The sequence below is a fragment of the Nelumbo nucifera genome, chromosome 1, assembly GCF_055504915.1.
Source record: "Nelumbo nucifera cultivar China Antique chromosome 1, China Antique-T2T, whole genome shotgun sequence".
NCBI classification, from domain to species: Eukaryota; Viridiplantae; Streptophyta; class Magnoliopsida; order Proteales; family Nelumbonaceae; genus Nelumbo; species Nelumbo nucifera.
The window spans coordinates 212,399,542-212,424,014 of record NC_142649.1 but is presented as its reverse complement, the minus strand read 5'-3'; the positions used below and the strand labels follow the sequence as shown (position 1 = coordinate 212,424,014).

General features: G+C 36.6%; 1 protein-coding gene across 1 annotated transcript; it reads left to right on the top strand.

The window, feature by feature from the left end:
- Window positions 1-485: 485 nt before the first annotated feature.
- On the top strand, window positions 486-22,693 carry LOC104604788 (E3 ubiquitin-protein ligase SINAT5-like). The gene is made up of 3 exons (XM_010269313.3): window positions 486-1,147; window positions 21,355-21,741; window positions 22,034-22,693. Exons 1-3 carry the CDS (start codon window positions 959-961, stop codon window positions 22,394-22,396), a joined length of 939 nt encoding a protein of 312 aa, XP_010267615.1. The 5' UTR covers window positions 486-958; the 3' UTR covers window positions 22,397-22,693.
- The last annotated feature ends 1,780 nt before the right edge of the window (window positions 22,694-24,473 follow it).

Below are 24,473 nucleotides of genomic sequence, written 5' to 3'. Positions count from 1 at the left end.
TGATAAAGGGTTAAATGGGGGATATTTATAATGAAATTTTGTGCTAAAGTTAATTAACTCTAATTTATAATTAAAATCTTAGTATCTATGGCTCTTTAAAAGTTAATTAACTCTAATTTACAATTCGGTAAAAAAATCCCGTACATCACACTAATGTGCACACGGATATAACCAGCGTTTTGTGATCAGCAGATATATGTTCATATGTCTTCTACAGTTCTACTTCTAGGCTTCCACGCGACGCCCCACCTTAGTATCCAACCCCCCCATCTCACCAATACACAGAAAAAAAAAAATCTTTTACGACATATCCGTTAATTTTCCCGGGTTTAATTTAAATAAACTGTTTGTCCTCGGGACGGGACTAGGCGGAAATAAATTGAAAAATTCTAACTTTCTAATTTCGAAGTTTTTTTTTGCAGTGTTTATATTTAGGAATTTTTTTTTTGATAAATAATCAACACTGTCACAGTGCAACCTACATTATTAGACCTTTTTTTTTATTATCTCTTTTTGCACACTGAAATCAGTTTTTAGGCAATATCCGAAGAAACCCGTTTGATTTCGATCAACATGGTTATTTTGATGGTCGTCCTTTCATCTCTTTTTCCCTCTCTCAAAACCCGGCAAAAAGCCAGCGAAGGAAAATACCTCTTTTGAGAGGTAGTTTGTTATTCCGTTCCGATCGAGCCATCATCCAACCCCATCTATTTCTTTCTTTATTTATTTTCTTCTGTTTCTTCTTCCTTTCTCTTGGTGTCTCCGTGTCTGGTTTTCTTTCTCTTCTTTTGTTCTTCCTTTTTTTTTTTCTTCCACTGTTCGTCTTCGGTGATCGAAGACGACGTGAGATAGGGGGGGGGGGGGGGGAGAATCGAAAGAAAAGAAGAAAACCCAAACAAGAACTATAATCGATCCTGTTCTTTTTCTATTTGATTTCTGGGTAGCATTGCTGCTGTGAATGGAATTGGATAGCATTGAATGCGTCTCATCCTCGGATGGGATCGACGAGGAAGAGATCCATAACCATCAGTTCACCTCGAAGCCCCACAACAATGTAGTTTCCCCAGCGATTTCTCCTGCCACCAGCGTCCACGAACTTCTGGAATGCCCTGTCTGTACCAATTCAATGTACCCACCTATCCACCAGGTCTGTTCTCTTCTCCAATTATTATTATTATTATATTTTCTTGTTTTTGTTTACTTAGAATATGCATAGGACTGGGTTGCTATAATTTGACGGGGCGCCTTGGGACGAACGCAAGGGAAATGCTAGTGTGGGCTTAAATGGATTCCTTCATCCAACTTTTTCTTGCTTGATTTTCGTTACAATAATATGTACTTCTACTTGCTTGGTCTGATTCAGATTTGGATGTTGCGATTGGGTTGTTGAATTTGATGCATATCGGGTCGTATCAAGGGGAAATACGATATGGATTGTGAATGACTCTGACATTACTCCTATTTTTATTCTGGTGTTGGAACTTTTGGTTGGTTATCTGCGGTTTTGTTTATTTGGTAACAGGATTTGGTTGCCAAAGACCAAAGTTGGGTATATTCATGTTGCAAGAAATTTCGTTATGGGGTTGGATCTTTTCAGATTTTAGTTATGGCTCCAATAGGTGATAAAATGGGAGAAATTAGACTAAGATGGTTTGGTCTTGTTTAAAGAAGACCATTAACACCATCTGTGAGAATAAGTGATTTGTTTCAAGTTGAAGGGGCTAGAATGGCAAGGGGTAGACAAAAAAGGACATGGCTAGTAGTAAGAAGTGATTTAAGTGCCATAATTTTAACAACGGAATAATGGATATGGTATTAAATAGAACCGACTTGCGAAACGGGATTCATGTTGCTGACTCCATATAGTTGGGATGACGATGATGATGCCATGATTTTTGCTTTTCATTTTGGTGGAAGTATTCCCATAATCAAATGATGTATTTTTGTTTGGACATCAATTATTTGTAATGAACAATGATTTGTCCCTGGAATTCATGCTTCTCTATTCCCAAAACTCTCAAAAAAAAAAAAGAGCCAGAAATATTGAAGATAAAGATAACCTTTGATGCTAAAGCATTGCTGATAGGTCAGCAAATTTACTGGATCATTTATTATTTTGACTATAGAAAGCTATCCAGTTTAAATATAAATCTCTAGTTTGTCCACATTATTTCCAATCCCTCCTTGGACATTCTGGTTCATTGAAGACCCATGTGATGATTTTTATTTATGGATTTCCTTTGCATTTTTTTTCTCTGTGTCTTTCCTCTTGCATGCGTGGATTAGATTATTTTTGAAATTTCCAATTCAACATGATAATATGGTTTGGATATTTGTTTTTCTTATTTATTGTTCAATTTCCTATCTTAACTTCTTGTTAATGTGATATAGTCTTTCACTATTTATGCGTTGTTGTAAATACAACAAGGTTAGCTTAGTTTGCTCAACAGTTAAAGTTGTAGCCTTTGTTAGGTCTTCCTCATTTGATTTGATGCTTGGTTGTTTGAGAGATTGATTTTCTGATGGGAATAGTTTAGCATGATAAACGTTACTTTGGGTTTATACATGTAATGTTCATTTGTTTCTCTTATATGCTTTCCTTTGGTTCTTCTCGTGGTTTTCCACATTGTTGCAGTGGTATGAAGGCACAGACATGCATCTTATCCTTTTATTGTTGTGCTTCTTTTAGTTCCGAGGTCAATTTAACATTACAACTACTTCTTTTAGTTCTGAGGTCAATTTAACATTACAACTAAGTGCAGATCTATTTCTTTCTTAGATCAGGTCATTTAGTATCTTTCATAACTTCAACCCACTATCTTTTTCACTTAATCTTGTCATTTAGAGCAGTGGTTTGCTCCAGGACCCAGATCACTCTTCTCTTTTTTGCTGGTGTAGCATATGAGCATATCATGTCAATTGAATTGCTGTCATTTTTTTCCACTCTTGGGCTACACCTAGGTTTCCATGAATGTATTAATAATAAAATTGTCCTAGTCTTGGCACTCATCCTTCTTGACATTCACATATATGCTTATTTTATGAACTTGTTTTTTCCAAACCTTTTGTTTAATGTGACCTTTTTCTTAAAGTGCTTCCTTGTTCCATATCCTTACCTGCATTGGCCTCTTTGTTTTATGGGAAAATTCTATTTGTCCACTATTTTCCCTTCTTAATGGAGCTTAATTATGTTTACCAATAGATATTTGACATCCATGCTTAGTTGAGGAGGCTCAAAGAATCCATGAGGTCATTTCTCATTTTTTGAAACTCACATGGGATCTGTTTATTGTTGTAAGATCTTTTCTAACTTGAATAATTTGTTGTCCTGGTTGAATCTTACAAGCCTTGGTGGAGAAAAGATGGAAACATTTTTATAATATAATCAGTTACGTTTTGCACTTACCAGGATTACTGACATACTGTAACTGAAGTATGCAAATTTATGTAACCATTTCTGATCTGATCAATCTTTTTGAACATATTATCAACATATTTTCCATCATCAATGGTTTGTATCAGGATCTAGCCTTTACTGAAATAGCAACTTAATCTTATTTGGTGTTGGTGTCTGAGAAATCACTGTTTGATGGTGGTCAAAAGGTTTAGGCAAAAGGGGTTTAGTTGCACGTGTCACAAAAGATCCTTGTTATAAAGGGTTATAAACTGTAAGGTTCCAAATGACCTAGGCATGATGCTCTTGCTTTGATTTTTGATGGATATAATAACTCATAAAATAGCAGCCTTATTCTCAGGACTTATTGGGTTGGTGACTTGGTAAGAGCAGAATAATTGGTGGTCCTTCAAGGATTAAGTATAGGAAGAGACCAACATTTTAACCTGATGGTAGTATGGGGGTGGGGGTTCAAGGATTGCTGTTGGTTGGCTCAAGAATAGGAGTGAGGGACCTTGGAAGTATAGGTACATAATGAGAGAAACCAAGCATCTTGTTAGAGAACTGGGAGCAACACTCAGCTGGATTCAATAGAAATGCTAGGTTTGAAGCTTGGTATCAAATAAATGAGTGGTATACTTTTTTTTTTTATCATTCTACACAACTTTGTTGATACTGTTGAGTTTTTGTTGAATTGGATGTGTTGTAAGGTAACAAGGTGATGTATGTGCTAAGCGTCTGCATGATGATAAACTTGGGGATCTTCATCTTCTATTTGCAACCAACCAGTTTGGCAACAATTTGTAGTTGTCAAATTAATTATTTACTTTTACATAGAAAGTATATTTGAAAACTAAAGAAAGATGAAGCCAGCCTCAAGAATCACATCAAGGAAAACTGAAGATAGTTTATGTTCATTCTCATAACATGGTATCATGTATAACATGCTAACAGTAATCTGATTTGGAGATGGTAGTTTTTGGAGGAGGTTCCTTGGTGCTTGTTGTTTGCCGATGACATAGTATTAATTTTTATGAAGCTAGAGAAGTATTAAATGCATTTATGGTAAGGACATGGCTGGCAACAATACTGGATACAATATTTGCACTAAATGCCAAAGTGTCCAACATGATGTTGGTACCTTTGTACAGGCATCCAGGTATCATAATGCAAAATTAGACTTACTACCTTAAAACCAAGGTTTTAAAAGGCTAAAGGCGGAGGTGAGGCAGTTGGGTGCTAAAGAGGCAAAGCATAAGCCTTGAGGCGTAAGCCTCAAATTAAAAACATAAAAATTATGAAAAATAAATAATTGAAATTTTATATAATTATTTGTGACTTAATGTATGGTCCAACAATTAGGAGTGAATCAGCCATTACAGATGGCTAGTCAATTAGGAGTGAACAATTTGTTAGTAGGAGACTCCAAGGTAGTAGTGGGCTGGCTGAATAGCCCAGACACAGTTTGTTGGGGCTACAGGGATCTGTTAAAGAAAGTCAAATGGATGACAAGAAATATGACTGTTAGGTTCCAGTGGGTTAGCAGATCAGCAAATGTAATGGCTGATTCTCTGGCCTAGCAAGGGGTGATCTGTTTTGGGCTAATTTGTAATTTGTATCTCAGGTTTGGGCATGTTTTAGTGTTTATGATTCAGTCCTCAGGGGAGGTAACATCTCGTGCCTCTTCCTAGGCTGCATGTATTTCTGATATTTTTTCAATAAAATTACTCTCATTTATCAAAAAAAATGTATGGTTCAACAATTGCTGATTGTGCAAATCTTTTTCAAGATTACTTGTATGAAGTCTAAGCTAACTAGTAAGTAGTAACTAACTACTAACTAGTAACTATTATATAAAAATTTGTTTTTACAATACAATCTTTAAAGTTTAAACTATAGAAGAAAAGTTGAATAAAAAAGAAGATGGGATCAAATGAATGTACCTTAGCTCTTAGGGAACACGTGTGATGCAATCCCATAATGAAATTACAAAATATGAATCCTTGAAGTTCAAAATTGTAAATTCCTATAAAGAAGAACACATTGAGATTTAGAATTATTCTTTATTTCATAATTTCTATTCAACTTAAAAGATGAAACTGATAAGAACTTTCAATCATTCTAAAAGGAAAGAAACTAAGAAAACATAATTCCTATCCAAGTTAAAAAAAATCATTCTACATTCCACATTTTACACTTTAAGAGGTCATTTCAAATTTCAAAATCCAAATAACAAAACATAATTCTAATAAAATTTTAAATCCAAACCACAAAATATAGTTCCAAAATCCAAATAACACACTTTAAGAGTCACACTTTAAGGTAAAGAACCATTCAAATGTTTTCATGCTAATAAAATTTCAAGCCCAAAAAGCCATCTAGTCCTTAAAAGCCTCTTCATCAACATCATCTGAAGATTCAACCATGAAATTGATCGTCTCATCATCATCTTCATCTCCATTGATAATTCCTCATTTACCAATAACTCTTCATCTTCCTCATTTATTAATTCCATTGGCTTCTTATCTTTGCCTAAATATGTAAATAAGAAAATAAAAATTAGAATGTTTTAAAATTCTAAAATTTAGGTTTTAGAAATCAAAATAAGAGACTCACCTTTTGATTTCTGTTGAAATAATTTAGTTGTTGGTGTTAGGGTCTGTTTGGCTAGTTAAAGCGTTTTTTATTTCTATTTTTTTACTTCTGTTATGTCTGTTATTGTACTCACTTATAGCAGGGGCACAAGGGTCTTTTCCCTTCTTATTTCTGCCACCCTATATATATTATAATAAAAGTTGGTGCCGCTAGCACTGTTACATTGCCAATCCCTTCTCTTCTCTTCTCCCTTCTCTCTTCTTCTTCTCTTCTCTTCTCTTCCTCTTAATTTTGGCCGGCCACACTGTCAAGATGGTATCAGAGCAGGAATACTGACTGAGAGAACAGATCGAACAAACTTCACTGAGAGAACAGATCGAACATACTTCACTGAGAGAACAGATCGAATAGACTTCACTCTTCCAACTTGCTGAATCTGGGCGGAACAGAGATCTGAATTTGGACTGAGGAAAACAGATCTACAACTGGTACAATCCTTCCTTTTTTTTCTCTTCCTTACCCTCCTTGGTTGTGTACCAAGTGAAAAAACCAAATGAATCTGGGCTGTTGAATGCTGTCAGATCTTTATACCTCTGTTTTTTTGGGATCGTGTGATCCTGTTCCCGTGTTAAGGCGACTGTAGGTCAAGGATGACCTGTTATCTCAATTATTTGGCTTGATTATAAGTGTTAAGGATCTCTTTTGCTGATTAATGTTCTTAGACATTCTGGAAGGCTGGTAGGTTGGGACTGTTAAACCGTACAGGTCTGAAATTTGTCGAATATTGCCTTTTTTTTGTCCTGATTGGTACTGTTTGTGCTCAGACTGTTTTCAAACCCAAGTGTGTGGGTGTGGACTGAGTGGAGCATTTTTTTGTGGCGTAAGGAGGGGTTCTAAGTCCGGTGTTTGGGACTGATTGTCTGTTTTGACCATGTCGTCTGAGAATTCTGCTACTTCAGAGATTTCAGGGAGCCACAATGGAGTGAGTGGGGGAATGGATATGAGTTTCCCCATGGCTGTTATTCCCTTTGATGGTCTAAACTACCTTGAGTGGTCTAGGGGAATAAAACTCTACATCACTGCTAGGGGGAAAATATGATACATCAATGGGAGAGTGAAGGAACCAAAGTACGGAAGTGCTGAATATGATAGGTGGAACCAAGAGAATAGTATGGTGATGATGTCTTGGCTCTTGGTTTCCATGTTGCCACAAGTAAAGAAGACTTTTATGTGGGCTGAAACTGCTTGTGAGATATGGGAACAAGCGAAGTCCACCTATTCAGAGCAGAGACACTATGCCAAGATATATCAACTGCAAGCTGAATCCTCTACTTGCAAGCAGGGGGAGAGGAGTCTCTTGATGTACTATTATGATTTGACATCGATATGGAAAGAACTTGATCACTATCAGAATGTGAATTGGAAGTATAATGAATATGCAAAGGCGTATAAGTCACTTGTTTCTCAACAACAGGTCTTTGCCTTTCTCCTAGGGCTGAATCCTTCATATGAGTCCATCAGGGTGCAGATCTTGGGTAGTAAGGACTTGCCATCAGTTCAGGAGGTGTATACCATAGTGCAGTCAGAAGAGAGTAGAAGAAGTGTGATGAATTGTGTAGAAGGGGAGTCAGTTGCCCTAGCTATCCGGAGAAATTCAGATACAAATGTCGAAGGTGTTTTTAAAAAAGGTGACTCTCAGAAAAAAAACAGATGATAAGAGTAAACTTTGGTGCACTCACTGCCAGAAGACACGACACACGAGAGATACATGCTGGGATCTCCATGGAAAACCTAAATGGGCACAAGATTTGGGTAAGAAGTCAACACCTGATCAGGGCAAGAAACCAAGCCAGCAGAATCGGAAAAAGTATAACTCAGCTAATATGGCGTCGACAGTGACTAGTCCTTTGGTAACTTAGGAGAGGCATCCCAGTTCTAACCCTAAGGAAGAAATTATCAACTCCTTGAACTGTTCAGTCACTTTTTTTCCGTCTTCATGTGTGTTTCAGGATTTGGCCTCGGGGAAGACAATTGGTAGAGGAAGCATGGTGGATGGTCTCTACGTGTTGGAGAATAAACCTGGTCTTGTGGCTACAGAGTCCATGAGTTTGTCAAGTGAGAGTCAAGCCTATTTATGGCATAGTCGTCTAGGTCATCTTTCTTTTGAGTCATTAAAAGTTATGTTTCCAAAGTTGTTGGAGTCCTTGTCAATGAGTCAGTTACAGTGTCAGACATGTCAATTGAGTAAACATTGTAGAAGTTCTTTACCTTTGCGAAATAAAAGATATGAATTTCCATTTCATATTGTTTATTCTGATGTTTGGGGCCCTGTTACTCTACCCACTGAGGCTGGATATAAGTACTTCATTACCTTGATTGATGATTATTCTAGATACACCTGGGTTTATCCTATGCGATCTCGAGATGAAGTGCTAAAAATTGTGAAAGACTTTCAACGCATGGTGTTCACTCAGTTCCAAACGGAAATCCATATCTTCCAGTCGGACAATGCGAAGGAATACTTCCATAGTGATCTCACGGAGTTTTTGCTTCGAGTGGGTCACTTCAGTGAAGCTCTTGTGCCAGGACACTCCAACAAAATGGTGTTGCTGAACGAAAGAACTGTCACCTTCGCGAAGTAGCTCGTGGCTTATTAATTCATATGAATGTGCCAAAACGTTTTTGGATGGATGCAGTCTTGTGTGCTACATACATCATCAACCGCATGTCCTCTCGGTTACTAGAGTATAAGGCCCCACATTAGCTTTTGTTTCCTACAACTCTGCTGTCCACCATTCCGATGCGTGTTTTTGGGTGTCGTTGCTTTATCCATAACCTGTTCCCTACTCGAGGTAAGCTTGATCCTCGGGCTATTCCCTGTGTTTTTCTTGGTTACCCTTTATCTCAAAAGGGGTACCGGTGCTATGATCCTACCTCTCGCAAGTACTATGTCTCCATTGATGTATCATTCTTTGAGAATCAACATTTTTTCTCAGTTTCTCCTCGGGGGGAGAGTAGGGTTGAGGAGAAACAGGCGACTCAAACTCAACTACCTCCTTTACCCGATCCTCCTCCATTCCGGGTTTTTCATCGTCGCCATAAAAGCCAACAGAGTTCAAGAGCCGTGGAACCTGACACTGTGCAACCAACATCATCGGATTCACCAGAGGCAGATCCGTCTCATCAGCCAGGTACACTTGCTCCTATTGATCTGTCTGTTCCTCTAAATGTTGATTCACCTGTCATCAATGATCTTGATATTCCTATTGCTAAGAGAAAGGGTGTTAGGTCTTGTACCACTAATCATCCTATCTCTAATTTTGTGTCCTATGATCATTGTTTTACCTTCATTCCGTGCATTCCTCTCTTCTGTGGACAGTGTCCCCGTTCCTAAGAATGTGGCAGAAGCTTTGTCTAAACCTGAATGGACAGATGCAATGTAGGAAGAAATTGATGCTTTACACAAAAATGGCACTTAGGAGTTGGTGAACCTTCTTGAAGGGAAGGAACCAGTGGGTTGCAAGTGGGTGTTCACAGTGAAACATAAGGCTGATGGAACTGTTGAAAGGTACAAGGCTAGACTGGTAGCAAGAGGCTTTACACAGGTATATGGAGTGGACTATGCAGAGACTTTTGCTCCAGTAGCCAAGATGAACTCTATCAGGATTCTTCTTTCATTGGCAGCAAATCTTGACTGGGAATTTCACCAATTGGACATAAAAAATGCTTTCTTGAATGGTGACTTGGAAGAAGAAGTGTACATGACCCAACCTCCAGGGTTCTGTGCCAAAGGCAGTGAACAAAAGGTGTGCAGGTTAAAAAAATCTTTATATGGGTTGAGACAATCACCTTGGGCTTGGTTTAGTAAGTTCCATTTAGCAGTTCAACAGATGGGGTTCAAACAATGCCAGCCAGATCACACTGTATTTGTGAAAAGAGGTGAAAGGAAAATTGCAGCTCTTATTGTGTATGCGGATGCCATAGTGATCACAGGAGATTGGGAGGCTGAAATACGAAGACTAAAAAAATTCTTAGCCACTCAATTTGAGGTGAAAGATCTAGGCCCCTTGCGTTATTTCCTTGGAATTGAAGTTGCTCGCTCTCACAAGGGCATCTTTATTTCCCAACGGAAATATGTATAGATCTACTAGAAGATACAGACAAGTTGGGGGTAAAACCAATTGAATCTAATCATCATTTCGGAGACAATCAGGGAGAGTTTTTGAAAGATGTGAAGAAGTTCCAGAGACTCGTAGGGAGACTTGTATTTGTCTATGACCAGGCCTGATATTGCTTATGTAGTGGGTGTCCTTAGTCAGTTTATGCACAATCCTAGGACAACTCACTTTGAAACTGCAGAGAGGATCCTGAGATACCTCAAGAAGTTTCCAGAGTTGGTTTGTTGTTCTAGAAACATGGTCACTTAAAGGTGGAAGTATATACTGATGCAGATTGGGCAAAGCAGTCAATGACCGAAAGTCTACCAGTGGGTATTGTGCCTTTGTAGGAGGAAACCTGGTCACATGGAGAAGTAAAAAACAAAGTGTGGTGGCTAGATCTAGTGCTGAAGCAGAGTATAGAGCGATGTCTCATGGGGTTGCTGAAATCATGTGGATAAGAAATCTGTTAGGTGAACTGGGTTTTGTAGTGAGCAATCCTATGTCACTCTACTGTGGCAATAAAGCTGCCATCAATATTGCTGCTAATCCAGTCCTGCATGATAGAACGAAACACATTAAGTGGACAAGCATTTTATTAGAGAGAAACTTGTAAATGGAGAAGTGTGTACTCCATATGTCAGCTCAGAAGAACAACTTGCAGATATCTTCATTAAAGGTCTTCATCATGTGCGGCACAAAGATTTGTGTGACAAGTTGGGCATGATTGACATCTATGCTCCAACTTGAGGGGGAGTGTTGAAATAATTTAGTTGTTGGTGTTAGGGTTTGTTTGGCTAGTTAAAGCGTTTTTTATTTCTATTGTTTTACTTCTGTTATGTTTGTTATTGTACTCACTTATAGCAGGGGCACAAGGGTCTTTTCCCTTCTTATTTCTGCCGCCCTATATATATTATAATAAAAGCTGGCGCCGCTAGCACTGTTACATTGCCAATCCCTTCTCTCTTCTTCTTCTCCTCTTTTCTTCCTCTTATTTCTGGCCGGCAACACTGTCAAGAATCTCATCATCAACACCAGCATTTGCAAGTAATGATTCAAATGGAGGAAATTCTTCTAGGATTGGATCATTTAAATGTTAATCTGCAATCCATTCATCATCTGATCCCATATCATCAAACTCCTTACTAATTGGATCCTTTACAGTTTTGTTTCTCACTTGTTTCTGTGACAACTTCAAATTATACATGACATACACCAATGAATTCAATCTTTTTTGTGCTAAACGATTCCTCCTCTTGGTATGAATTTAAAAATCAGCACAACTATTCAAAGTTAGAAATCTATTATTATATTAAACAGTAAAGTTTGAACAATAAATTGTTGAAAAATTTTACTTGATTAAATGAACTCCAATTTCACTCACAAGCAAAAGCACTACAAGTAAGACTTAATATTCTTACTGCAAATTTCATCAAGCGTGGAATATCTTCACTATACACTAGCCACCATTCATGATTCAACTATTACAAAGACCAAATATAAAACAACACAAAAAAATTAATGCAAGAAATCATATAACATTGAATAATATTAAAATTATAAAATTCAAAATTTAACTTACTAGGACTCATTTTAAATATTGTAGATTGAGCCAATGTTCTTCCAAAATACCCCTTTTTGAATAGAAAATCATTAAGTTGCATCTCTATCTCCTCTTGTTCTTGCCTATCTGGAAACATCCTATCTAAGACATTATAGTAACCTCTTTTTATTGATGGATGTTGGGAGAGATTTGATCCATACCACATTGTGATTTGGGGATGGCTAACAAGGAATATGACGACCAGAGTTTAGTGGGTAGGCAGATCAGCAAACTCAATGGCTGATTCACTTGCAAAACAAGGGGTTCTTCGGGCTACTTTATTTTGGGCTTTTGTGTAATTTCTTTTGTACTTATAATTCTGTAACTAGTTTTAAAGGAAATGTCACATTTCGTGCCTTTCAATGGGTTGCATGTAACTCTTATTTGCTGATTTAATAAAATCTTACTCATTTATCAAAAAAAAGAAATTTGATCCATACCGTATTTGTGGGTTCAAGTAATAAGCACATGCATGCAAGTCTTGTTGAAGCTGAAATTCCCACCTTTTATCTATGATATCCCAAATCGGTTGTATTTTGCCTCATCCCAATTCACATTTTTTGCAATTTCATTCTTAGCTTTATCCATTGCATCATACAAGAATCCCATTGCTGTCTCTTTATCAAAATCCATCTTTCTTAACACAACCACCAATGGTTCAGTGGTTTTAATAGCTTAAGCTATAGATATCCAAAAATGCTTATCTTTCAATACAATTGCCTTAATTGCATAGTTGTCAAGGCGATGCCTAGGCGACAAGGCGCCCTTTGAAGCTCGCCTCGCCTAATCGCCAAACAGTTTTGCACTATGTATTATAAAATACTTTTTATCCTTTATTTTTTGACATAATTATAAAATAGGCACTATTAAACTAAAATATTCATTTTGTGTGTTTATATATTAATATCTTTTTACTATTTTCTTATTTGTTAGGGTTTAATCAATATAAACATTGCTAAATGCTGTATTGAACCCCCAAAGACTTTAAAACCTGAACCAATAAGTAAGGAAGAACTTAAAATTGTCTAATCAACACATTTTCTTTTCTTCTTTTCCTATAACAAAAATAAGGGTTCAGCCCCTATATTTTTTGAATTTTCTTTTCTTTCTTTTTCTTCTCATGAATATGTTGATTTTCTATACTTTAACATGAACTCTATACTTTTCTTATGAAAATTATGAATAATTCTTAAGGAAATATGGTTATGGTACTTAGGGAACTACCCTAGGATCTATGTTTTCTTCATTCGCCTAGGCGGCAAGGCGCCCCCTTGTTGCCTAGCCTTGCCTTGGCACCTTGAAAACTATGCTTAACTGCTTTTCCTTCAGGTTTTGTTTTGTTTTGTTTTTTGCATAAGAACTTTGTGCCCACTTATTTGATGTAAACATACTTTGTAAAGCCCTCATTGAACCCATCAAACTCTATAGTGTAAGAAAAGCAATAGCAAAACGAGTCACAACTGGACATATAAGATCATAACTTCTCATCAATGCCAACACCCATCCATGATTGTACAAAAAATTTAGTACTCTTTTTGAATTTTTGAAAGTAGACTCATGAACCGAGAGTTTAAAAATATCCTCCAACATCAAGTCTATACAGTGGGCAGCACATGGAGTCTAATACAACTTCTTCCTTTTTTCCATTAACATCTCACCAGCTTTTACATAATTAGATGCATTATCTGTTATTACTTGCACAACATTCTTCTCACCAATTTCCTCTACAACTTCATCTAAAATCTTAAACAACAATTTGCCATCTTTCACAACATCTGATGCATCTATAGAGTACAGACTTTAAGAACCATGTACTCTTAGGTAGGGGTGGTCACAAGCTGAGCTTTTCACGAGCTATTCAAGCTCGGCTTGGCTCGGTTTAAATCGAGGTTCGAGTCGAGCTTGAGCCTGATATATAGGTTCGTTTACTAATCGAGCTGAGCTTGAGCCTAGTGAAGCTTGGCTCGTGAGGCTTGCGAGCCTAGTATAATAAATAAATAAATTTTTATTATATACATACATACATATACATATATATATATATAAAATAAATAATTTTTATTATATATAATAATATCTTTATTTTGTATGTATAATAGTAAATAATTTTTATACTTCTTATTTTTTTGTAAAATAAAAACATTTTTATATGCATATTTTTATTTTTTATATGTATAATAATAAATAATTTTTATAATTCTTAATTTTTTGTATGTAAAATGAAAAAATATTTTTATATGTATAATTTTTATTTAAAAAAAACTTGGCTTGTAGTCGAGCTCGAGCTGGGCCGAGCTCGAACTTGCGAGCTTTGAACCAAGCCGAGCTCGAGCTCAAGTCTCTAGCTCGAATCAAGCTTTAGCCTAGCACAATTTTAGCGAGCCGAGCTTGAATAGCCAAGTATTCGGCTCGGCTTGGCTTGAGTCCACCCCTGCCCTTGGGACAATTAACCAAAAATTTTATTAGACTTCGTCCTGATGTATCTTTCCACCCATCATGCAATGTGGAACATCCATGTTCTTTCCATGACTTCTTAAAATCAGTCATCTTCTCTTTGGTTGTTTGAACTTCTTCATTTAAGATCCAAGTGCGCACTTCATGCATGGTAGGAAGCTTTAATCCTCTTCCATATGCACATGCAACTTCAAATGCACTTTTGAATGAAGGAGAATTACACAAATTAAATGGCACACCATTTCCATATATCATTCTCCCAGTTTCTCAACAAACTCTATTTCTTCCTTCCTTTTTCCAATGAGCATTCAATGTGGTTTGTTTCTCAAATTGGCCACTTGCATTTTGATCGACAACTACAAATTGGTCCATAGGGCCCTGTACTCCTCTTGATGTAACACCACCACTCTAGATGCATCCTGATGTCCTTGCACAATTAAATTTTGTTGGTATCTCACCAATAGATTCTCTAGAAATAACACATACTCGACGAACCTCTTCCATTTCCTCAACAGTCTTTTCTTGATGCTCTTTAAATTTCTTCAGAAATTCTTTAATTTCCTCAATAACTTTGGGAGGAGCCTTTTTGCATGGGGCTATATTTTCATGAGTCCCTACAAGATGTGCTTTCATCCTTTTTGCACCCTCGGAAACTTGGTTTCCATAAAAATTACACTGTAAATATACATATGACCAGTGATTTAAACGATGGCCTCAGGCACGCCTAGGCGCAACCCTTTCAAAAGGCATGCGCCTGGTGCGCCCTGCGCCTCAGCCCAGGTGCGCCCTTTTGAAAATTTAATGTTTTTTTGCTTTTTTTGAGTCTAGCGGCTGGGCCAGGTGCTCCGCGCCCGGACTCCCATGCGACACCCCTCGAGGCAAGTCCAAACAAGTTCATTCATGCATCCTAATAAAATATCTTCTTAAAAAACAATTAAAATTATAAAATCATTATTTTTTGTGTGAAAACTAAGAATTTAAGACCCCCAACATGGACTTGTTTGGACTTGCCTCGAGGGGCGTGGCACAAAGGTGGCTCGTAGAATCAGGAATGTAATATGTCACATTAACTACTTGAAGTAATGTAATTGAGAAAAAAGAGATTGTAGGTTTTATATGCTTGAAAATGTTTTATATGTTTTATTTTATTTTTAAATTCTTATTTGAATATGCTTTACATGTTCTGTTTATGTATTTTAATTTTAGATAATAGATTTTTTAAAAAACTTTATTTTAAAATTTAAGTTTATATTTTTATTAATATTATATTTAATATTTTTTTGATTTTTTTGACATTTTAATTTTTTTTAGATTTTTTTTTTAATTTTTGCGCCTTGCTTAAAGGTGTTGTGCCTCGTCTTGCGCTTCAGGTGCAAATTGACCCCTGTGCCTTTTTTGCGCCTTGCACTTTTAAAACACTGCATATGACTTTCCACTCTGTTTTGGTTCTTCCATTTATGTCCCACTTCCATGCAGGATCTTTTCTATTTCCTTCTCCTTGACTACTTCTTTTTAGCAGTTTTTCAGAAATTTAAAATATATATAATCCCATAACAAAGAACAATTAACAAATATAATAAGAGGATTTAATGTAAAAATTTAGAAACTAATAGTAATTAAATTAAACTATAACTTATCACCAAAAAAAAGAATTAAGTAGCATTTCATCAACTAGCAAAGACGAAGCAAGTAGCATTTCATCAATTAGCAAGTACTGAATTAAAAGAAATCTGATTTGGACATTTGAACATATAAATGATAAAATAACAGAATTCTTTGTCATTAATTTTGAACATTTGAACATGTAATGATGTAAATCAGTTTATGGAAATCATTATTTTTTCCCTTCTAAATTTCAGAAGAGATTTAAGTTGAATAGGTTAGGGGAAAATGAGCCAAAGTAGTTAAAAAAATGAACATTGTAACAACTAAATCATCTAAAAAAATAACCTAATGAAATCAAGTTGAACATGCCAAAATTTGTATAAAAAACAACCCAAGGATAAATAAACAAAAAAAGAAAAAGAAAGGAAACATTCAAATGAGAATAACATATCTGTAGTCAAATTAATAAATAGCAATATCATGTTCATTGTATGCAACATGTATCATCATGGCACTTATCATGTTCATAGAAATAACAAATTAATAAATAAGTAAATAACAAATTAATATTGATCTAGATTCAATATATTTCTACAATGCATTTCAGTTCAGGAAATATCGAAATGCATTTTAATATTGAATTTGGATTCGTATAGGAGAAGAAGAAGGAGGAGGAGGAGGAGGACCTGTACCGCTTGTACAATTCGATTTGTCTTCCTCCCTCCAATATTCTTGAATCTTGACTTCGGTCTGTGAGAAGTCTTCTTGAAATCTTGAGTTTGGTTGAACTGAAAAGGGGGAATGGCAGTTTTGGTTGATGGAAACCTACATTTTTGGGGGTTTTCACTTTTCTTTTAATTTTTTCCAAAATTACCCATAATGAAATCAAGTTATCCCCACCCAAAACCCTTTTAACTTAAGGCTACTGCCTCATGTAAATTGAGGCGAAATGCCGAAGGCCTACGCTTCACTTAAACTGAGGCTTATGCCCCTTGATCTGAGACTGAGGCTACTGAGGCCAGGCGAAATTTGGTGGCTGCCTCGCCTTGAGGGGTGTCTTTCGCCTCACTTCAGCCACCTTTTAAAACCATGCATAAAACCAAGAGGATTTCAAATAAATGGGATTAAAATAGAATATATGTAAGCAAACCCATGGTACACCTCAGATTAGAGACCAAGATTTAACTAAATGGGACATATTCTATTATCTTGGTTTGGTAATCTATAACAAGAGGAGACACTGAGGAGGATGCTGCTGATAGAATTAGAACACAATGGACAAATTGGAGAGGTGCATCTAGAGTCTTATGTGATGGGAGAACATCACTACACCACTTAGGCTAAAAGTTGTATGGAGCTAGAGCAGAATGTTGGGCAGTCAAGAAACATGTTGAAAGAAGTGGGTGTGGCATCTGGTATGGGGGTGGGGGTGCTGAGAAACGAGGCTGGAGAGATTGTACTTCTCTATTCAGGCCCCTTGGGATTTGGGGATTCAGTCAGAGCAGAATTGTTAGCAGCCCTACAGGGAGTGCAGTTTGCAAATCAACTAGGTGTAGGATAGCTTATTATTGAAGGGGATTCCAAGGTGGTGGTGGGGTGGTTGAAGAACCCTGAGGATACTATGTGGTGCTATAGGAATGAAGTCAAAAAATTCAAGTGGCTGACAAGGAATATGTCTGTTATTATACAATGGGTGGGGAGATCAGCAAATGCTTTGGCTAATGGATTAGCTAAGCAAGGGGCAAATAGGGAAGTTTTGTTTTGGGCTCAGCTGTAATGGTTATTTTTTCTCTGTAGTTTCCTTGAAATCAGATGAGAGAGGCTGCAGCTCGCTTCTCTCCATGGGCTGTTGTATGAGTTCAAGTAATAAAGTTATTTATCCATAAAAAAAGTGGGTGTGGTAGAAATGCAAATGTTGAGATGAATGAGCGGGAAACTAGAAAGGATGGGTCAGAAATGAACTTATTTGAAGGAATCTAGGAGTACCTCCAAGCCTCTGATAGATGATAAAACGAGGGAAAGTAGACCAAGATGGTTTTGTCATGTGTAGAGAAGACAATCTACAAGACCAGTAAGAGAAGAGATTTGTTACAAGCAGTGATTTAAAAGGTGCGCCTAGTGCACAGGCAAGGCGCATTTTAGGGTATGTGCCTTGCCTGGGTCCTAGGCACAGCCCTTTCAAAAGGCGCACGCCTGAGCCTTGCGCCTCAGCCCAGGCATGCGCCTTTTGAAAATTTCACACCTCTGAGAACCCTTATTTGCTAATGTTTATTCATTCATCATAATAAAATATCTTCTTAAAAAGCAATTAAAATTATAAAATCATTATTTTTTGTTTGAGAACTAAGAATTTAAGACTTGTTTGGGCTTGCCTTGAGGGGTGTGGCACAAAGGCGGCTCGTAGAATTAGGAATGTAATATGTTTTACATTACATTAGCTACTTGAAGTATTGCAATTGAGGAAAAAAAGAGATTGTGGGTTTTACATGCTTGAAAATGCTTTATATGTTTGGTTTTATTTTTAAATTTTCATTTGAACACGCTACATGTTATGCTTATGTATTTTAATTTTAGATAATAGGTTTTTTAAAACATTTGTTTTAAAATTTAAATTATATTTTTTATTAATGTTATGTTTAATATTTTTTTTTTTGCATTTTTTTGAATTTCCTTTTTTTTTTTATTTTTTAGCCTTTTTTTGCACTTTTCCACCTTGCTTCAAAATGATGTGCGCCTTAGGCGCAAATTGGCCCCTGTGCCTTTTTTGTGCCTTGCACTTTTAAGACACTGGTTACAAGTTGAGGGGGCTAGAAGAGGTTGGGGCAGACCAAAAAAGGACATGAGTTGATGTAGTAGGAAATGATTTAAGGGCTCATAGTTTGACAATGGATACGACACTTTTTTTCCCTGTCTATTCTTTTTCTTTGTTCTTTTTTTTTTGATGTATAGCTTGGGCCATTGGACCATTGAACCTTTTATTTTAGTAGAATTTTACTGTTATTGGTAAGAAATGTTAATGACAAACATTATAATATAATTTTTTTAATAATTATCTCATAGACCTTGAATTGAAATGGCCTTAACAGTTGATTTCTTTTTTCATTTTTTTTGCTGGAGAACTATGTATCTAGTACCATTTTAATCATCAGATTTTTGTAAGTTTTGACAATGGATATGGCACTAAACAGAAGAGCTTGGTGATAGAAGATTCATGTAGCCAACTCCATGTAGTTGGGACAAGGCTTAGATGATGATGATATTTAAAAAGTATTTTTTTTTTCTGATCATATGATCCGTGGGTCAGGTTTGCTGTAAAAAAGAAAATCAAGGTATAATTTGACACAATGATCATTGGGAACATGAATAGCATTGAGATGCTCTTAGGTCTGGTTCTACACATATATTTAGTTTGGAGAAGGTTTATAAGCTATTTTGCAATTCCTTTATCACAAATTATTTCTTGATATGGTTGAGTTCATTTATGGCAATATCTTTTACATAATTGACAGCTCCACTTGATGTGGGAACAATTGCTTTGAACATCGTATCGTGTACAATTCTCATTGTTTTTCCATACATCTCTCTTTCTCTTTTTGTCCTTGATAAGGGTTATGACCTTGCTGATTCCATTTGAAAAAAAAGGTATATTGATGATTGCTGCACAAGCTTTTCTTTTTAATATACCGATCAGAAAAGCTATTCTTTTTGATGTTAGAAATTTTTCCAAATGATTTGGATGTTTTAGATGATGGAAGATAACCTCATCTGGTTAATGTTGCTCAACGATCTGAGCATGGGCATTCATATTGTTATTGAAAACTTTCTGTTATAAATGATAATAAGAGAGACATAGGAATTCCCATTTTAAGTTGTTCAAATGGGAGGTAAATTCTAAATGGTCATTAGTTGTTCACAAGTCTCAGTGTGATACAAAAATGAGATATTTCATGAACTATTAAAAGGTTATCCTATTGACTTTTCAACAAGCCCAAGATATGGATCTTTGACCAGAGTCTCTCTATAGGGGGTAGTCTATGACTCAGATTTTTTTCACCTTAGGTTTTACATTGATTATGTGGTCTTAAGTTTGGTATTAGTATTTTATTTTCTCATAAATAAATATTACCAGAACATTTTGTAAGGAAGTTTTTCTTTTTCTTTTTTTTTTGATTGGAGATGATAACTTCATTAAAACATTTCAAACTATGTCAAATTACAACTGTCAACCCCTATTTATGAAGTTGACCCAATTTACATACTCGTTACAACACTGCCCAAAACATGTTCTCCTTACAGTCCATTGTTTTGCTAAGGTATCCACTAGCCCGTTAGCTAACCTTCTTGTCCACTTGAAGCACACACCAATCTCCCTCATTATATTGATGATTTCCCTTATCATATGTCTATATTTCCATGCTCCCAGGCAACCTGACTGCATCCACCCCATTAACAGCTTAGAGTCCCCTTCAATCTCCATTTGATGCAACCCCAATTGTTTGGTGTATCTTACGCCTTGAAGTAAAGCCATCACCTTGGCTCTTAATGAATCTCCTCCTCTTGGCCCCGAAAACATGGCAATAATTCTGCTCACCCCATCTCTAAATACTCCCCCTATACCCGATGAGCCTGGATTAGAGTTGCCATCAAAGTTCAACTTTGTGCTTTGGAAAGTTGGTGGGGACCACAGTTCCTGTACCACAGGCTTTAGGGATGTAGTACCTGCCACCTCACCCCATCTTCTGTAGGTGTCATCAGTTGAGAAGTCCTTAAACAGCTCACTTGTTTTCAATCAATGCATAACCTTAGTAGTTATTCCTTCTACAATTTTCTCCTTGGACCTTTTAGTATTCTTAAAGATCCTATTATTTCCTTCTTCACATACTGACCAAAGAACAGCTGTTCTTGTAGCTCTCCACATGATTCTTTCATGCTTCTTTGTCTGCTTGTAAAAGTTTGGGTCAAAAAGGCTTACCACATCCAGGGGAGGGGTCCACCTGGAACCAAAGAGAGAAGAGAAGCAAGACCAAATAAAGGACAAGATATTAATAGGTGTGTTATTGTCTCAGCAGAACCCAAGCAGAGGAAGTTTTTCTTATTGTCGAGTCAAAGTTTTGCTTTGGCTGGTGCAGTGTTTGCTATGTTTGTGCTTTCTCATGTTTCTCTTTCTTGGTTTCTTCTTTGTTGTAGGCGGTTAGATGAAGTAGTTGTTGGGCCTGGGGGTGTAATTTTAACACTTGCTTTAGCTTGTATTCAGCTTAAAAACAATTGCAGGGATACTGCTTTCCATTGATTTTGATTGCTTTAGTTCCCCTCAAATTATTTAATCTTATTAGCACAGTAACCAGAGTATAATAATCAAATTATTTACTCTTATTACGTGCTTGCAGTTGGTGGCCCCTTCTGAGATTTTGATTTGGCCTCGTTTCATCAGGGCATGACAATTATTTCTTCCATTCTTTCTACATTGTCAATGAAATTCTTTAAGTTATTGATAGAAGAGGGAAGTCAAAATTATTGCCAATTCTGACAAATCAGTGTCCTTGCAGTGCCACAATGGGCATACACTATGTTCCACCTGTAAAACGAGGGTACACAATCGATGCCCTACTTGCAGACAGGAGCTAGGAGATATAAGGTGTCTAGCCTTGGAGAAGGTGGCAGAGTCACTTGAACTTCCCTGCAAATATTGTTCCTTGGGCTGCCCAGAGATCTTCCCTTACTACAGCAAGCTCAAGCATGAGGCACAGTGTAACTTCCGGCCATACAACTGCCCATATGCCGGATCAGAGTGTTCTGTTGTTGGAGATATCCCTTTTCTAGTGGCCCATCTGAGGGATGACCACAAGGTTGACATGCACACTGGATGCACATTCAACCATCGCTACGTCAAATCTAATCCCCGTGAAGTTGAAAATGCCACCTGGATGCTTACAGTGAGTATAGTTCTCTTGTTACACTTTGGTTGGGTTTTAAGGATTGCAATAAAAGAACAAGTGATAAACGTAGTTTAATATGAATATCTCAAACTTTTATCGATTTTTTATATATATAAAAAAACTTTTATCCATTTTTTAGGGTGCCATATACTGTGCATCAACTGTGAACCATTGATGGGAACTATGATGAAATTATTCTAGTTAGATGATTAAGATTTTTCTACTAAATCAACCCTTGAAAGACACTGCTTTGATGTCCTATTGGTGGCTATGTTGCTCTTTTTGTCAGGTCTTTAACTGTTTTGGTCAGTACTTCTGTCTGCATTTTGAAGCCTTCCAGCTTGGCATGGCTCCAGTTTACATGGCATTCCTTCGTTTCATGGGTGATGAGACTGAAGCTCGTAACTATAGCTATAGCCTGGAGGTGGGGGCAAATGGACGTAAACTCATATGGGAGGGTACACCACGGAGCATCCGGGATAGCCACCGGAAAGTCAGGGATAGCCATGATGGCCTAATTATCCAGCGTAACATGGCACTTTTCTTCTCTGGTGGGGACAGGAAGGAGCTAAAATTAAGGGTTACAGGGAGGATATGGAAGGAACAACAGAACTCAGATGCTGGGGTGTGCATACCCAATTTGTGTAGCTGAAGCGCATGCGTTCCACAATGTCTTGGTTGCCTGTGTTTGAGATACTCTTTTGTCGTCTGTATCGTGCTGTACGATTGCCAACTTGTTTTCCCGTAAAAATTATTACAGAAAGATGTTGGGTAGTCTGGAAGATGTACGGTCACCGGAGATTTGAGGTTCTACAGAATGGTTAATAAGCATCTTTTCTTTTCTTACCCTTGTTATCTAGGCTTTGTTTGTGGCTTTTTGTGTAACTTGTATAGTTGTACTATGGCCATGATCTTAATCACAGGATAGAGGCAGAGGCATTTTTATAAAGAGGCTTGCATCGTGTGTGGTGAATGGTGATCATAGTGTTTCCCAAGTTACTCCAACCCCATTTGATTATCACTTATTGGTTATAAGAAAGACCCCCCCACCCCCCCACACCAAAAGAACTCAACAATCAATATCTTTACCTATAGAAAAGGATTAGCTTAAATTCTGACCAGAAAGAACATGGTCATGGCCAGAATTTAAATCATATGAAGGAATCTAGGAATAGCTCCAAATGGTTGATAAAAAAAAAAAAAAGATTGAGATGGTTTGGTCACATGAATGAAAGATCATGTAAAATATTCATCAGAAATAATTTACTACAGGTTGAAGAGATTAAAAGAACCAGGGGCAGAGGGCAGACTAAATGGATTTGGGTGATAGTAAATGATGGATAGGGCATTGAACAGAGTGGAATGACGAAATAGGATTCATACAGCTGATCCATAGTTGGGACAAGATTTAGATGATGGTGAAAAAGATGAACGAACCCCCGGAAAACCTCAACAATCCAAGGAGTAGACCCATGTGCAACGTAGTGTCTTCTTCACAGAATTTTGTGGTCAGCAGATTCTGGTCCTGGACTTGTATTAGACCCAACTTTTCGACAATGCCAAAACCGGGAGAAGAGAGACAATAGAAGAATTGAGATGAGAAATTGGTGGAACGGTTGATAGGTAAAAACAGCGAAGAGAAAGAGCTGAAGTATGGGGAAAGCAAAGTCCTTTGATTATAATATTATATCTGATTAGTAAGTTTTCTATGCTATGATTTTATGCATATTTGGATTAATGTACTATTGTGCTGATTCTGATAGAAATAGAATATACGGTCAACAACGAAAGCTATTCGTATGTGCAGTTTGTGCTGTTCATGTGTGCACTTTTATTCTCAATGTGCATATATGTGTTGATTCCATATAATAATAGTTTCTTCAAGAGTCACCAAGGTAAGAGGCATTAATTGTTCAACTTCCATTCATGGTTGGTCTATCACTACTAATATCTAAATATGTGGACACGGTTATAAAAACGCCAAGGCAAAACTAGGCATGAGGAGAGCCTAGCCAACGCTTTTTTTTTTCTTTTTCAAACTAAATACTAGGGTAATTCCTTGGGTCTTTTTAATAATGAATAATCATTTTTAACTAATAATTACTAATAATCAAAGAGATTTTATATTAAAATATTGAAAACCAACATATTCATAAGAATAAGAATTATAAAAAGCTTAAGAAAATATAGGGCCAGATCCCTTTCTTTCATCCAAGGAAAAATTAAAAAGGAAAGAGGTGGAAGAAGAATAAAAGTAAAATTGTCATATCAAAGAAAAATGAAAAACTTAAAAATTAAAGAAGAGGTGGAGCCCTTATTTCTTTTTTCAAAAATAGAACCCAAAGGTAAATGAAAAGAGGAATAAGACATGCCTAGGTTACCATCTAAGCCTTATCCCCACCATATAGGTTGGCTACATGAATATTGTTTCACCATTTTTTTTTTGTTTAATGCCAAGTTGCTCTAATGTATCATAAAATCAAGATTCTAAATATCAATGGGTGTATCAACCTTTATCTTTAGTAGCTTTTTACCTCTTTTTTCAAACTGGTTTAGGGGGGTTGGTTGTATGCCTATCTTTCCCTAGAATGGGTAAGGCCTCAAAAACAATCACTGTTATCAGAGGGTCACCGATATTGTATGTATCAGTCGATATGCCCTGATATGTTGGGAAATTTTAATCCTTGGATAAAATCTTAAAGTTCTTCCTTGTTGGTTTAAGTTTTAAA

Bases quoted from the DNA above. Each gene is read 5' to 3' on its own strand.
- LOC104604788 (XM_010269313.3), top strand. From the start codon at position 959: ATGGAATTGGATAGCATTGAATGCGTCTCATCCTCGGATGGGATCGAC. The intron at 1,148-21,354 runs GTCTGTTCTCTT...GTGTCCTTGCAG, and splicing joins TGTACCCACCTATCCACCAG to TGCCACAATGGGCATACACT. The intron at 21,742-22,033 runs GTGAGTATAGTT...TCTTTTTGTCAG, and splicing joins ATGCCACCTGGATGCTTACA to GTCTTTAACTGTTTTGGTCA.